The sequence below is a fragment of the Chelon labrosus genome (assembly GCF_963514085.1).
Source record: "Chelon labrosus genome assembly, chromosome: 13".
NCBI classification, from domain to species: domain Eukaryota; kingdom Metazoa; phylum Chordata; class Actinopteri; order Mugiliformes; family Mugilidae; genus Chelon; species Chelon labrosus.
In genome coordinates this window covers 21,920,739-21,937,296 of record NC_140346.1, presented here as the reverse complement: position 1 = coordinate 21,937,296, position 16,558 = coordinate 21,920,739, and the positions used below count along the sequence as shown (strand labels likewise).

Below are 16,558 nucleotides of genomic sequence, written 5' to 3'. Positions count from 1 at the left end.
TTTGAACCCATAGCCTTCTTGCTGTGAGGCATCAGTGCTAACCACCACGCCACTGTGCCACCCGGTAGCTAATGTTGGTGGAGATATTTTATATATATAAACACATATAATGTACTCATAAAAAGATCATTCTAATGATTCTTGACATCTTTGACTTGCAATGTTTTTTATAGAAAAGCTATGTCTATGATTTAGGTCCCCCATGTCACAATTCAGATAAGGAGAGTGTGTGCCCACTTCACTCACTGTCCTTGTCTCTGTCATCATCTTCATCATCATCAAAGGACAGCTGAGAAATTCAAATTAAGCACCTTCATTTGCTGACTGCATCTTTAATTTTAAATGATTCAAAGATAAATAGAGCTACAACAGTAAAATGTTACTCATACACTACTTGTAATGATCTTTGAATCAACATACAGTTTATTAAGTACAGGTAAAATGCAATTTAACAGTCATGCAATCCTTTCTAAAGCTTATAATGTTAAATTATTATTGAAACTGTGCCAGAGAAATGTTATTTCAGCTGTATGGTTATTTTTTTGTAGCTTGAACCTCTTTTATTTAAATCAAGGTGTGTTAAATAATATAAACATCCCCAAACTACATTAGTTTTAGCTTGCCACATGAAATAACCGAGTGTAAATAATAACAACTTCAGCTACCAGTGGCAATTTCCTATTAATTGTGTAATTTTATCTTTAATTATGAAAGTTTAGATTTATTAAGTGCATTAACCTGTAAGTAGACATGGAAAACTAAGCTTAAACGTTTAAATTATCAAGTGCCGTTCATTCAATGTAGAAACACAATTTCCCAGAATGCCTCTGTGCGTAAAACAGCGGCAGCGGAAGCGGGACAAAAGTTCTCGTTCGGACTTTGTTGCTCGGCGACAGTTTTCCGCGCAGCCGTTTGTATGTGGGTGTGTGTGTATTTGGTGTGTGCGGCTCACTCAGCTCTGATAAACGGATTATTTAGTTAGCCACAGAGTGATAGTAACCATGCCTGCTAACGGTTCGGAGTATTTGTTGAGGTGAAGGGATGAAGACCAGAAGACCGAGGTCCGTCAAACCTGGAAGCGGCAAGAGGAAAGGTAAACTTAGCTTAGCTAGCCGTTAGCAACACTAATGCTAACGTTAAGTAGCTGTTAAAGCCAGCTGTCAACCTCACATTAGCCTGGTTAGCTTACGAGCTAATGTTGTGTTCTTACTCTCTTTGGATTTTTTGTTTTGCCTGTAATGTCAGTGTTGATGTGCCTGAATAATAAGCACTTGTTTATCAACTTGCAACTCCACCATAAACGATTCGGAGTCCCATATTATGATTTTGCTGGAAGATGCTAAAGCTAAAAGCAGAGTATAACATCGTGTTTTTGGATTAAGGTCTATATCCGTTACTTTTCACTCACTCATATGCAAAGTAAAATCCTGTGTTCATGTACTGATTACTTGTTGTCTACTGTGAAGCTACTACGTATGTATTGCTTATTACTGCTGCTCCAAATATTACCTAGAAAGAAAATACTTTTTTACTTATAGCTTTGGGAGTTTTAATATAGGTTTGGCAATATTCTTATGGCTGTTTGGATCCCTTCAAATATTTGTATACTTTAAGATTATTAAAAATAATGGTGGATTGTAATTATAATAACAGCCAGTGTAGAGTTAAAACCAGCAGCAAATATTGCTCTTTCCTTTTTCCTTAATATGAAGACATTTGTTAGTTATTCCTGTCTTTGCATTGTTTGTGTCTCCACGTTGCTGTAATCAAAACTAACCTTTGCAGTCCCCAGTGATGTGTCCCCCTCTACCAGCCTCCCTCCTTTGGTCGAGGGTCAGCTGAGGTGCTTCCTGCGGGTGACGGTAAGCCGGGTGCTATGGACGGTTCACAAGCCGCCGTCTTCCACGTTCATCAGGCTGCGCTGGTGGGGAGAGTCGTCCAACGGGACACACTTCTTTCCCAGAGATGGATCTCAGTTGTCACAGAAAACCATCAAGACAACCGCTCGCTTCCCGATCCGCTGTGGCCCGAAGCAGTTCACCTCATATCTTACAGGTAGCCAAGAAGACGATGATGTGTTTGAGTTTGCTAAGCTGCCATTTTTACATCTAAACCTCACCTTTCGTTAACAGATATGGGCTCTTTGGTGCTGGAAGTTCTGACGAAACCAGATCACTTGCCAATTGCTCGGGCTCAGGTCGCCGGCATCTCCTGTCTGTCCCTGTCACACCCAGTTAGTGGATTTTACACTCTTGTGTCTCCAACATCTGAAAAGCTGGGAGAGCTACAGGTGAGTAGAGGGATGATTTTACATTTAACTACCTACTTTTGCAGAATAGCAACTCTAAGTAATGTTTGGAGTGACATCTACGTAGCAATGTGTACCGAATTCATGACTACCAAATATATTAGGACCCTTTGCCCTTACTGTGTAGAGGTAAAAGAGTGTTACAAGTAATATTTTAAGCTGTTAAGTTGATGACCCTTTTGTTAGTGATTATTTATGTGACTTTTTAAGGAGGCTCTATTTCATTTTAAACAATCTATCTTCTCATCTTAGCCTTCTCTTCTCCTCCTCCTTAGGTTTCTCTTAATTTAGAGCCTCTCACAGAAGTCTACGACAGCAGCAGCTCCGGTCCCACCACAGATATCGGTACTGAAGGACAGCGAGCCACCACGCTGATAGTGCCCTCTCAGCACAAATCAGCTGGCAGCGGGAAAGAGTCAACTGGAAGCAGCGGTGGAAACACGCCAAGGTTAGATACAGCCTTTAAAAATCCAGTAGGAAGTTTAGGTCTGAACACAGTGATCTAACTGTTTGTGTTGCTGCAATGTTTTCAGAGGGAAAGACCACTTGTATTTCCAAAATGGAGATAAAGACAAACAAGAGATGCTGGAGAATCAGATGCCACTAACAAACAAACCTCAGGACAGTCGAACAGCTGTGAATCCTTCAAGTCTGGAGTCTGGTCATGGGCAAACAAGCAATGATATCCTTTCAGGTGAGCTATAGAATTACTACACATGTACATAACCACAAATGCACCACATATTTAAGGGTCTCTGATAAAATATCCAGCGTTTTCTTTCTGATTTCAGTTATTCTAGAGCGTGGAAACAAGCTGAGAAATGCCATGGTGGTCTCCGCTTTGAAATGTGACATGGATTCTGCTTTGGCTCTGAAAGACACTCCTCTGCCTCTACCAAAGGACAACATCCAACCTCCATCCAAGTCAGTGTTTTAGAACAAAACTGCTTTCTGTCACCTTTACATGCAGAGCTTTTTAAAGTTTCTTTCTTTCTTGTTTCAACAGGCTGTTTCCCTCTTCCTCTGGAACATTTCTAGAAAACATCCTTCAAGCTGATTCAACCGTCAAGCACTCTGATGACGTTGCTGTTGTCTCGGACGTCTTGGACTGTCCTGCTGACATGGACAACAGAGCGGTTGAGCTGCTCCTTGGCAGGTAAGTCCGTGTGCATTTACATCTAAGTTTGGCAGAAAACTGAAGCAGCATTTACTCAGCTTTTCTTTTTTCTTTTTAGCTCAGTCACATCGCCTGTGCCTCTCTGGGATGGCTCGCCACCTGAATCTCTGTCTGGCCATAGCAGTGTGTGTGAAGATAGTGAGCTCAATGATCCACAGTATGATCAGAGCTTGCTGGAAAATTTGTTCTACAAAACTCCTGTAAGTAGTTGAATTTCACATTATTTCTTTCTCAGTGTACTTTATTTTCTAGCAGTGCATTCATGAAAATCAATTTTTAGATCTCAGATAGCAGACCAGACGACACCGAGGAGGAACTTCAACCGACAGTGCCGTTGAGGAAAAATCATCCAAAACAGCTGACACAGTCTAGACCCAAGATCAGTGAAGGGTAAGGGATTTTACTGACTCCTTAAACTGCTCTGCCTAAACAACAAACCATTAAAAAGCTCCTTTCAGAAGCTCATACTGGGGGTGTGAGTGTGAATGTAATTTATTATCCTTTCACCTTTAAAAAATACTTACTAATAATATGACGGTACTCCAAGAGGTCCGAATGTATGAAAAAAACAAGTTACATTTAATGTTAAAGGAACTGATGGCATATGAAGTTTAGCAATAGCCTACATGTAGGCATATACAACATATTAGTCACTTAATAATCTCTTTTCACTGTGTCTAGTCTAAATTCAGAGCCTGAGCAGTCTGCAGATGCTGGTGGTATTTCTCATCTCCTGAGTGAGGAGCAGCTGGCTTTGCTGAGTTCAGTCCGGCAGGCGAGAGTGACCATCGACTCGTTGACTGTAGCTGCAGGTGGCTCAGCCACAACACCCAGAAAAAGCTTGAATAAAGGAAAACCTCCTCGACCACTAACCAGCAAGAAGTGGTAGGTAAAAGCTCTGAAGTGCATTTGATCTTCTTAAAAAAATCTAATTATTAAGGTTAAAAGCTGAGATGTCCTCTCTGTTTGGTCAGTACATATTTTGTGGAGTACGTGATGCCAGTGACTTCAACTTCAAGTCGACATGATCGCAGTAAGAGTGGAGAGGTGACCAGAGCTGTTTCCAGTAATGTCACAGGAGGAGGTAAGACCTGTTTAAATCTTTTTTTATGAAACCTACTTCAGTTGTTTTCACGTTTGAGACCGACCTGTACACTCCTCTGTGTTCTTTAGCCGTGAGATTCCAGCAGCTCTCTGTGTTTCCCGTCCACTTCAGCACAGCTACAGTTCAACAGTGGTGGGGAACTGATCTGGTTTTCAAGATTTACTCACGAAGGAGTGACCAAAAGAAAGTACGTAGCCTCCAACTGAACTTTACTGATGTGACTGGTTAAAGTATTAGTGCACAAAGGAGCACATTTTACTTTTGGGTCTTATTTAATTTATTGGTTGTAGTTTTTGGATAATATTTTTTCTGTTACCATAATAACACCCCAGCCTTAAAATTCATGTTTTTAGAGTCTGCTTTTAAGTTATGAGCATTTTAATTTTTCTCATCATTTTGTAAACATGTAAGAAGAATGAAGTGGCGCTAATGACTTTATCTTCTCGTCTTGTAGCCTGTTGCCATCGGTAAGGCCGTTCATCCACTTCACTGTCTGCTGCAGAGCCATCAGCTGAGTCAGTCTGTCGTCCTTCCGATACAGAGCTTGGAAGGTAACAGAGCGACTCAGGAGGTCGGACCCCTGAAGGTAATATACTGTTTGTTTTTGTCCAAGAAATCATTTTTGGAAGTGAACCAAGTACTCATAGAAGTAATAATTTGTTCATAGGTGTTACTAGAACTTGGAACAGGCAGTAAATGTGAAAAAAGTAAAAGCAAGTTGACTTGGAAAGAGACACCCCACATTTCACTCAGCCCAGAGAGAGAAACAAGCTCCAGACCTCAACATGTCAACACTGACAGGGAAGAGTTACCAGCTCGTCCTTTAGAAGACTCCAGGCTGCATATGTGGACTCCTCAGAAACCCTCAAAAGAACCCTCTCCTCATCTCGTCCACCACACGTCGCCTCTTAAATCGTGGCAGCAGGTGGAGGAGGACCCTGAGGTCCTGCTGCATGCCTTACTCATGGTACCGGATGGGAAGAACTTCAGCTGTGGGCCCCTGCAGGCTCCAAACGTGTACTTGAACTGTAAACTGTTTTGGTGTGATGAGACGGCGAGATCTGTCGTCAGCTGGGGTCAGACAAACCCTACGTTCAACTTTGTTCAGGTAAGTCGAGGAGAGTTTGGTCCATAGTTGGCTATATTTTTATTTCTTTCCAATTTTTCTTTACCTAGCGTGCAGACACAAATAGTAAAAAAGGTTTTCATGTTTTCCACGACAGCTGCTTGAAATGTTTTTTAGAAGATTTGTTGTAAGATTTTAGATTATGTTAGTTGTCTTAATGTTTTTTTATTTGCTCTTACCTGGTAAAATGAAAGTTGAAATAAATTTAAATTACAGCTGCAACTAACAATTATTTTTTCAATCCATTTCTATCCATCTCTTGATTATTCGTCGTCTCGTCCAATGGTTTTCAAAGTGGGGGCCGCCAGGGGGCGCTAGGGGGCCTCAGACAATTGGAGGGAAGATAAGAAAAAAAACTTGCAAAAATAAAAAAATATAATCTAATTATTTTTAATCATTATTATATTATATAGTGAATAAAAGTAAGAAAAAACATTCTATAAGTTGATGTTTCTTTACATATTTTGTAGCCTTGTCTGTGGGTTTGTGAAAAGGGGGTCCTCGACCAGAAGCTAATGCTGTTTGGGGGGCCTTGGCATGGAAAAGTTTGGGAACCCCTGGTCTAGTCGACTAAATTATTGAGAGAACTTCCCCTATTAAACTTTAATTAAAACATTTTCTCATAATAACATATTTTAATATGAAATCTATGAATGAAGAACCTATTCGAAGCTTTAAGTTTCACCTGATAAATACTGTTCATCAAAAGTTTATTTTGTGTTGACATAATTTGGAAACGTATCTTTAATGTCTTCCATTCTGATTAACGATAATCAATGACTTCTTATTTTATAAACGGAGCTTCCAGCCACACAGATCGTAACATCAATGGGAATCTGTTTAGTTTTATAGGTTGATATGTGCAGAAAGAAACTAAGGTTCTGGAAAGCAGCACCATGTTAACATTGTGATACATTGATGTTGAAACTGAAAAACTAATGAATCAGATTTTTCTTTTTCTTGTCTTAGGTGACACCTGTGGCTTTAACCAACAAGCTGCTGGAGAGAATGAAGAATAATATGATGGTGATTGAAGTTTGGCAGAAAACTGGAAGCTCAGGTCAAGATCGACTCCTCGGCCTCGTTAAATTACCTCTTCATCAGTTCTACATGTCATTTAGGTAAGTCACTGTTATGTTTTAGCCGATATTTTCTTAAATTTTCCAAGGTGTTATGTTTTGGATGACTTAATTAATTACACATTAACTGACAATGACAATTGTAATGGTTAGATTTCATCCCTTTTGCGAACGTAATTAACTCCAACATCTTAGTTTTTACCTACCTTGTCCTCTGGGAGGTGCTATTGTACATACATGCAGAATATGTTGTAGTGGTATTTTGTTCCACATGTCATTATATTAAATTCCCAGCATTGCACAACACAGACTTTATAAGTTTAGACTGATTTATGTCTGTGTTCCTACAGGGATCCCAAGATCTCCCACCTCCTCCTCCAGGCGCAGTACCCTGTTTTAGGGGTGGACTGCTACATGCCTGTCGTTGATGTGTTCTCAGGTACTTGTAAAGGAAACCTCAGGGTCGTTCTGGCCATGGGTCGGTCAGAGCAAATAGTTTCCCTGCAGCGCACGAGGGATGAAGAGTACGACTCTTTGTCTCATCTTGTGCGACCGGTTCACCTGCTGGATCACCAGCCACGTCCACAAACAAAGGTCAGTGTTAAATGCTTGCAGCGTTTTTTTTTTTTTTGAGCGTGTGTTTACTTGTCAAATAGATTTTTAATAAAAGGGCAGAGAGAATAGTACTCAAAAATGTTTGCTTTTCCACAGTGAAGGTTAAAGGTCGTAAATAATTAAATTTGCACAGTTTAAACATTAAACTAATGAGTTAGTGTGCAAACATGTAACATTACATACTTATACGTGAATAGTTAAAATGGACTTGGAGTGTTTGTGCAACATGTTAGCCTGATTTAGTTTGACTCTCAAATTCAGGTAACATTATAGATAAAAAAATCAACATGTGTTCTTTAAGAACAATTTCACAGGTGTGTTGTGTGCCTGTGTTTAGTTTTTAATAAATCTTTTACAAACTTTACATTATGTTCTGAGTCAGACATAGTAAGACTGAACCATTTTCATATCAGTGAAGTAATGTGACTGCCTTTATTTGGTATTTTTGCATTACTCAAGTTTAACTTGCAAAACTAGAGAAATAATCTCATTTTTATTATTCAGGTATTTTTCAAATCGCGTAAAAGCAAAAACGGATATCATGGGAATTAACTGGATGTATCACCTGGCCCTGTTTCACACTGAAGGCTCAGTGCCTCTTCTTCCTTATACTCACATGTGTTTGTATGAACAAGAGTACACAGTAACTGCACTGACAAGATGAATGAGTCCCTTTTTAACACTTTTTCCATCATGTTTCTCCCTCAGGTGATTGCAGCTGTAATGGAAGCTATGAGGGAACATGTGTTTGTGATCAGAGTGGAAAAGGTCAGTGGGCTAACGCCTCTCCAGTCCACAGTGTGGGGTGAGGCTGACTGCTACGTCCAGTACAGTTTCCCCTGTCAGGACGGTGACTCTGCTGCAAAGGGAGACCAAGACCTCATTGAGAGTAGTAAGAAAATGAAAGCATATTAATCCCTCAAATCATTTCTTTTCTCTCTGAATCACTCTAACCTTATATTAATCTATAACAGGCGTGAACTTGAAGCCGTTTCGTACCACCACCACTCTCTGTGTCCCCGACCCGATGTTTGGTCACACTGAGACTCATGTGCTTCTGGCTCCTGAAGGGGTTCCTGTTCAGAGGCTGCTGCTCAGCTCTCTTTCAAGCCAAGGCCTGAGCAGTGGAGGAGGCGTCCAGTTTGAAGTGTGGTGCAGGTTTGTGGGCTCTGCTTTCTGGTGCATCGAATTAAAACATAACAGGACATATCTTATAAAGTGAAAATGCTGATTGTAATTTACTCACAAAATTGACCTCCAGAGTGCTAGAGTTGTGCCTTTACGTCTTTATTGTGGCTTAATTAGCAGAGTGTTAGTTTCCAGGGCTGCTTTGTGGTTTTCATTTCAATAAGGAGAGATCATTTGGAAGAAAATAGTGAAATTAATTAAAGCACCGAGCACTTGGGAATATAAATGATTTGGCGTGAAGGTAGTAATAATTTATATTCTTCACCTGGGACTCCACTCAATGATGGAAGCGAGAGAGCTCGGGATGAAGTAGTAGATAGGGACAAAAGCCCCAGAGTCTAGACGCTGCTAGTGATGGAGCAGATAGGCTGATGGAGACTTTGTTTGAGACGTCCTGGACAACCAGGATGAGGTGGACATGAAGAGCAGGAGGAGGACTGCACGATAAACAGTCTGGAAGGCAGAGTGACAGAATTGCAATGAATTTAAAGAACAGACTTGCTTCAAGAGTGATCTCTGCAAACAGATCAGTGGACAGTTCAGAAATTACCATTACTTTGGTTTTGAATTAACAGTTTGTTACAAGTCTAAATGTGTTTGCCAGTTCGATTTGAATGATTAATATTCTGTATCTCTGCAGGTATTATTACCCAAATGTCAGAGATCAGCTCGTGGCCAGAGGAATGCTTCCACTGTCCAAACTGTGCGCCATGGTCACCATGCAGAGACAGCATCCTAACGAGGCTCAGATGTTCTCCCTGCCCCTGATTCCCAGGACGGACAGTCCCACAGGACCCCAGCCTCATCCCTCAGGTACACACATAATAATACTATAAGGACACACATTTAATGTTTGAATGTTGTGGCTTATCAATTTTGTTTCTCAGGCCTGCTAGATGTGTGCGTCAGATACAAGCACAGGCCTGTGAGACCTGAAGGACAGGCTGGAAGAGGAGCTGCCTCTCGAGTTGTGACGCTCGTGGTTCAAGTGCACAGAGCATCTGGTCTGCAGGCAGCAGCGAGGTACATCACTGCCACCAACCTCTGGACAGATTTATTTAATACACCCAGAGATTCAAACTCTTACTGTAGTATTGTTAACAGTATTTAAGATGTTCAATTTTATCTCTAATAACTATTCTTCTATTTCAGGATGTTATCAGAACAGGATGAAAGGTTCGGCTACTTTGCCGGAGTGGGGGTGAACACTTACGTCACAGTCCAGCTTTCCTTTTTACCCGAGAGTGAGAGGAGATGTACCCGCACAGCAGCCCGGACCTTCTGCCCTGAGTTCGACCACCACATGGAGGTATCCTGTGATCTGCTGGTTCAGAGGAGCACTGGAGAAACCTGCAGTCTGGCTGAACAGCTGGAACAGGCTTCTGCTGTCTTTACTGTCTGGAACAGAGACAGTCGCAAAGGTTTGAGAGATCTTATTACAACTCACTCAACAGTGCCATTGAATTTGTACGGGTTAGTCTTTCTGTTTGTTTAGCCGAAACCATTTATTCTGTCATTCAATGCCAATAAATTTGTTTACTCAGTTCTCAGACTGAGACTTCTCAGAAGTCTTCGCCCATGCAGATTGTCTCCACCATTATAAGCATTCTTACTTAAACTTGATTTTTGGATTGTTTATTGGAGAAAAGAAGAACTTCAACCGTTTACAGTTCCTGAAGTTTTTCATTTGTGATGTTTGTCAGTAATATTTGTGTCATTTTTGTTGTAGCTGTGAACATTTTCAAACCTAAAGATGTGATGTTGGGCACAGTGAGAGTACCGCTGGCTGATCTCATCCATAAAAGAACAGGTAAGTTGAACCTTTAAAGACTTCTTGTTCAAGAAGCTGTTTTTATTTGTGAGCACTCATTGTGTCATTGTGTACTTTTTCCAAACATGAAGGTATTTCTGGCTGGTTCGGAGTTTACATGACTCTGGAAACGAGTTCTTCTCAACACCAGAACATTTTGGTCGGCGGCCTCGAGATCTCTGTCAGCTTCACCCACCACTCAGACAGAGAACGAGTCGTCAAAGCTGCTCAAGGTTTGGGCTGGGAAACGGTCCACAGTGACAGTGCAGCGCAGGATGATGAAGAATTGTGGGAAGAAAGCACAAAAAAACTCTCTTTGACGTTATCAATGCCTAGAGTATGGATACCCGTCCACTGTTTGCTTCTGCCCGGCCACGATGAGCTTCAGCGCTCCACCTACTGCTACTTCAGGTACAAGTTCTACGACCAGGACGCCTTCTGCTCTCAGATGAGACACCCCTATGTTGAGGAGGGTGGGGTGGAAGGCCAGGCCACTGTGAGCTTTGAGGGAAGTAGAACTGTGGAGCTGAGGGGCACCCAGCCTTTAATGTGGTATCTACGAGAGGAGAGGCTGGAGGTGCAGGTGTGGGTCGCCTTCAAGAAAGATAAAGCCAGAAGGCCCAGTGACACAGACCGACTGGTGGGCTCAGCGTTTGTCGATCTGTCCTCTCTTGCAAAGACGCAGAAGCAGAAGCTGACTCTCAGTGGTATGAATAATTATTGACCTTCAGTCGCTTTAGTATAATTTTTGTCAGTGTGTAATGAAAGTTGCTGTTTTACAGGAGTGTACCCACTGTTCATGCGCTCAGCAGCGGATTTGCAAGGAGCAGCTCTCAGGGTCCACATCACTCTGACAGCAGGTCCTGATCCTGCTGGAGCTGACACCCAGGAGGACTTCCATGGTCAGGAGGAGGAGGAGATGGAGGAGGAGGAGGAGGAGGTGGAGGAGGCAGCAGATCGAGTACCCTCTCCCTCTACGCCCAGAAAATCATATACCCAAAGCAGGCAGGTGAATAAATCCTCCAGAGTCACTCCAGACATCACATCTGTGCCCCACACAGAAACGAGCAGGGAGGAGTCTTTCCCTGTGACTGTCGCTGTGGACCGGGCTATGCACCTGAATCTAAAAGGTGAGCTGTGCTGGGAAATATTCACTTGTATTTTGTTTTTGTTTTTAAACATACAGTACATTAATATTAAGTGTTTATTTGGCAGGTTGTCCTCTAGCAGAGCGCAGCGAAGGGTCACCATGCTGCTGTGTTTCATACGTCTCAGCTGACTCTGCTGAACCAGTGTCCACCGACGTCGTAGCCAACAGTGACTGCCCTGTGTGGGACCATCAGCACGAGTGCAGGTCGAGTCACATGCCTCATTTTAAATCTGCTATTTTAACTGATCAGTATTTAAGTTATCAATATTAGGCTCATGTTTTTTTTTGGGATTTCCAGGCTCTCAAAGCAGCTGCTGATTGATCCACAACAATCTCTCGTTTTCAAAGTCTGGCACAAAGGAGGTACAGGACGAAGAAGGTTCACATCACGATTTTCTTTGATCAGTTTGATGTATTAATTCACGCTTTTGCTTCCACAGAAATCGAAAGGGTGATTGGATTTGCCTCTGTGGACCTGTCCCCTTTGCTCTGTGGGTTCCCGTCAGTGTGTGGTTGGTACAACATCACAGACTTCAGCGGTCAGTGTCACGGCCAGCTCAAAGTCTCCGTCACTCCTCTGAAGGGGGTCCAGGACCTGCGTGGAGAGAGAAAATCTGTGAATGAAGACGCGGCCAAAAACTCGTCGGTGAGAACCCTATAGTTGTACAGACATTATCTTTTCACCTTTTTAAACATTGAAACCAACCAGAATGTGTTTCGTTAGCAGGCTTTACTCCAGTCCGTTCCTCTCAGCTACCAAACCACAGCCACGTACAGCAGCTTTCCCTCTCACATCAGCAGATACACCGAGCAGAAGATCTCCTCACCCGACCACACAGAGAGGCTGTTCTCTGAAAGGTTGGTATTCAGTCATACATCCTGAAATATACAATCTACATCCGTATTTATGTATTATTGTGACTTTTATCGCAGGCCCAGTGAGAGTGAGCGACATTTTGAGCACATGGACAAAGTTCGTCTTTACCACCAGAGTCTACAGGAACAAACCGCGTCTCACTCTGCTTGTAGCAGCAGTGCTGGTGATTTCAATCCCTCCAGCTCAATCCTGTTTTCAGCACTCAGGTATTCACCTCTACATTAATAGTCTCCCGTCACTTTGTTTTTCTCACATCATAAACACCGAGCATTGTTTTGACAGAAAGAAACTCAGTGAACTCGACAACATCCAGAGATACTTCAGTCGCAAGCTTTCTACCCCTACATTCCCACCTATGATTGAGCAGGACGTTCACAGCAAACACGAGGAAGAACGGAGGGACTCGGAAATCAACTCGTCTCGGCTACTCAGCAAGTCCAGCCAGTTAGTTGGAGAAGTCAATGACATCATTAATGGTGAGCTCCTGTACCCCAAGTTAAGAGTTTCTATTTAATATCTGAAGCTCCATCAGGCACCACTTAACAAGTTAAAATGTTTAAAGTTTTTGTTGATCTTTCTTTTGGAAACCATTTGATACGGCAGAGGAACAGCCAAACAATTTCATGTCTCAGCAGAGAGTTTTCAAACAATACCTGGTTTAAAGTAGGTAGAAACTATAGTACATCGCATGTAAATGTAGTTTTACCTTTAAAGATTGATCTTGGCAGCTACATTTTGTTTTAGTTTACCAAACATTGGCAGCTGTCCCAGAGTTTTAATGTGGACACAGTCTCCTGTTTAGCCTTACCATAAAAGGAGGCAACTAATGGTATAAAGTCTTTCTGCTGCTGCCTCCACTATTTATATAAAGTCCTTATACAGCTAAACATTCCTTGTTGTTCATTTTGGACACAGATAACAAATGTGTTAAGTTCTTAAAGTGGGATGAAGTCAAAGCTGCTGGTTTTAGACAGAACATTGTGAAGCTGTTCTTGGACAGAAAACTCATTTCAACAAATCAGATTCTATGGATCAATAAAATGAATGTACTGTTTGATGTGAAGATCAATACCACTGTTACTGTAAATATCAAATCAGCTTTATTTGCCGTGTACAGTTTGTAAACACCCAGTTAGTAATCTAATAAGATGATTTTTTTCTTTCTGATCATGCTCTTCATTCTCTTCGTCCAGGTCTACGAGGACACCACTTGGAGACAATTCCTTCCAACCCGCAGAGCAGCTTGACATCTTCTTCATCTTCACCCAGAGACAACATCCCTCAAACTCTCCCTGAGAACATATCCAGTCCTCAAAGAGTTTCAGATTATTCCCACAAAGTCTTGTCTCCTCTTCTGTCGCCGCCCCCAGAGATCTCCAGGGACCACGCAGACTCTGAGTCGGACGAAGAAAAGGACGGACGAGGCTCAGAGGTCGTTGTGTCTGACGATGAAAATGAAGAAGAGGCAAGTTTCAGACAGGACGAAGAAGCTGATGATGATGATGAAGAGAAAGATGAGGACTACGACGAGGTTGTGGTGAAGCCGCGGGCTCTAAATGAAGTGACCTCGTTAACAGACAGAACCAGTCCTTGGACCAGCATCATGTCAGACCCTGACCTGGTTTCTCTGGAGAGCCTGGAGGCAGCAGACGAGCCTCACCTGAGTGAAGACGAGGACGACAAGAGAAAGATGGTTAATCCGGAAACTCGTGACTCCAGTACCAGACTAGATGAAAACCAACGCCATCACAGTTTTAGTGGATCGGAGAGCGACGCCTCAGACACAGAGGGAGACGAAGAAAGGACGCTACAAGCTTTAGATGAGAGACGAGCAAAGAAACGCAACGTCTCCAACGAGGAGTCAGATGATACAGATTTATCACCAACCACTGAGCACGCCGCAGATTCCCACAACGCTTCAGGCTTCCAGGACAATCCTGACGCGCAACTAAAGCCGTATCCTTGATCTGTATCTGTCCAGATTTATTTCTGGCTGTCATATTTGTTTTTTCTGTCTGATCAGAGATATTCAAACGGCACATACAGCCCGGTGGTCACATTCTCACCTGTCACTGATCACAGACACCACGAAAGTCCATGAGAATCACAGCATGTCTGCAGATCCTACAAAATAAAAGCTTAAAAATGACCATTAGGTGCTGAAGTCCATATTTCACATGTCTTAAAAATGCTACAGACACAACAACAGAGATAGTTGTTATTTTTAAAGAAGTAAACATTTTACATTTATGCATATTTAATGTGGGATCATTGTGGGGGAAAGATAAATAGAGCATGTTGTTAATTTATTTTATCTGCAACGTATTTAAAGGCTATCTGGATTAAATGTCACCAGTTTAATTTTTTAAATAATATCTCCTTCCGTTGTGCTCTGTCTACACGCTGCTTCTTTTATTTTTTTTTAACGTTATCCATTAAGCTCCGCCCCCGTGGATGTTCCTAATTTCTTCCTCCCCTCCCACAAACTGGAGGCGTCGATGAGAGCCATTCGTTTAGCTCCTTCTTTCTCCCACGCATCCAATGACACGGTGAGTATTTACCACCACCTCTACCTGTGGCCTTTTACTTTTCACTCCCTCCTCATTAGATACCCGAACATTCATCAGCCGTAACATTATGACCATTGACAGGGCACGTGAATAACACTTATTATCTGGTTATCCTGGAGGGCTATGGGGATTATCTTGCTTTTGTTTTTTCAGGTTGCTGATCAAAATATTTTATTAATTTATTAAGAGATAGTGAATAGTTAATACTATCTACTATCTGTCACATAATTGATGGTTTCAGTAGTTTGTAAGGAAAGATTTGATGTTAATGTTATAACGTTATTACTTAATCAAGACAGTGGACTAATTAATAGGACAAAAGACAGAACTACATGAAAAAATAATAACATGACTTAAAACTGTTTATTGGCTAAGAGATAAAGATGCAGAAGTATTTTAAAAGAAGACACTGATCTGTTAAACAGTCGTTCACACAAACACTTGTGTTGATTGCGTGACAACAACACAGTCACAATTAATAAGTATTTCCTGTGCCACCATGCATGCTGAGAAGTTCCTCAAACACGCCTACTTTAACCGCAGAGTAATGACCCTCCCACCTTTGAGAGAACCGACTGGAGCTAGTTCCTCGAAGCTGATCTGAAGATTGCATGTCCTGTTCTGTACACGGACACATGAAAATCCTGTTTGACGGTCGGGTCATTGAAACCAAAGAAAGGCTTGTTATGTTTGACTGTTGACTCACAAGTCAAAATTCAAACATATGTTCACACTCATTGTTTGAGTTTAGTCTTGACTTATATATAGAATTATGTTTTCTTAGTCACACCTTATATTCGCTCACGTTTTGCGATGCAGTCTAAAAGTTTTATTCATATTTTTTTTGTTCCTGTCGTTTCAGACCCAGAGCGTTCCCCCTGGCAGAGGTCCTCGACAGCGTCCCAACATGTCGCCGTCGTCCATGAAGAAAGAGACGGACAGAATAGCCAAAATATTTGCAGCTCACTTTGACGTGACTCGTTAGGGCGTGGTGACTTCAGACGGGAAGCAATCATGTAAATTTAATGTAATATTTTGTATTTTTATAAATAAATATGGACTGTTTTCACCACTGGGATGTTGTATGTGTAGTTTATTAATACTGAATGAGTGAAGGACTGTACAAGCTTGAGTTTGGAAGCAACAAAACACATTCAATATGTACATGCTTACCTGAATAAGATTTTTAGGTGTAGCAAGTGCACTGCTGAAAAAGACAATAGTCTCTGTTTCTCAGTTTCTATTGGATTCAGTTACTAGTTTAACCAGTTTAAAAAAAATATGGTACATTCACTTGACAGTTCATTAGGTGTACTAGTAGAAATTAATGCTGTCTGATACAGTAGTCTACATCTTAACTGTTATGTTATGAGAGCATGCTGTAGGACACATGGAGACACAAAAACAAAAGTGAGCTAGAAACTATCCATGGCATGTTTAACTACTTGCCAAAGTAGTTGTGCCAAAGCCTCCACCCTGACACATGTCAATGCTCCCATGTAGCACCTTTTGTAATTAAAAAAAAGTAATTAAAAAAAAAAGACTCCGGTGAA

At 41.6% G+C, this 16,558-nt stretch overlaps 1 protein-coding gene across 2 annotated transcripts; it reads left to right on the top strand.

Moving 5' to 3' along the window:
- Window positions 1-821: 821 nt before the first annotated feature.
- Window positions 822-16,133, top strand: c2cd3 (C2 domain containing 3 centriole elongation regulator). 2 transcript variants are annotated; one of them, XM_084558637.1, is made up of 33 exons: window positions 822-1,093; window positions 1,786-2,055; window positions 2,133-2,290; window positions 2,584-2,756; window positions 2,842-3,002; window positions 3,100-3,232; window positions 3,315-3,464; window positions 3,544-3,685; window positions 3,766-3,875; window positions 4,167-4,370; window positions 4,460-4,569; window positions 4,659-4,777; window positions 5,045-5,176; window positions 5,258-5,698; window positions 6,686-6,837; window positions 7,146-7,389; window positions 8,119-8,302; window positions 8,385-8,568; window positions 9,239-9,411; window positions 9,486-9,621; window positions 9,751-10,019; window positions 10,328-10,408; window positions 10,501-11,115; window positions 11,191-11,538; window positions 11,624-11,762; window positions 11,857-11,921; window positions 11,999-12,204; window positions 12,283-12,416; window positions 12,492-12,641; window positions 12,718-12,911; window positions 13,629-14,391; window positions 14,876-14,984; window positions 15,868-16,133. In XM_084558637.1, the coding sequence occupies exons 1-33, from the start codon at window positions 1,042-1,044 to the stop codon at window positions 15,988-15,990; spliced, it is 6,624 nt and encodes a 2,207-aa protein (XP_084414763.1). In that variant the 5' UTR covers window positions 822-1,041; the 3' UTR covers window positions 15,991-16,133. The 2 variants fall into 2 exon arrangements, with proteins under 2 accessions (XP_084414763.1, XP_084414764.1); XM_084558638.1 differs by having other exon boundaries at window positions 823-1,093; window positions 12,286-12,416.
- The last annotated feature ends 425 nt before the right edge of the window (window positions 16,134-16,558 follow it).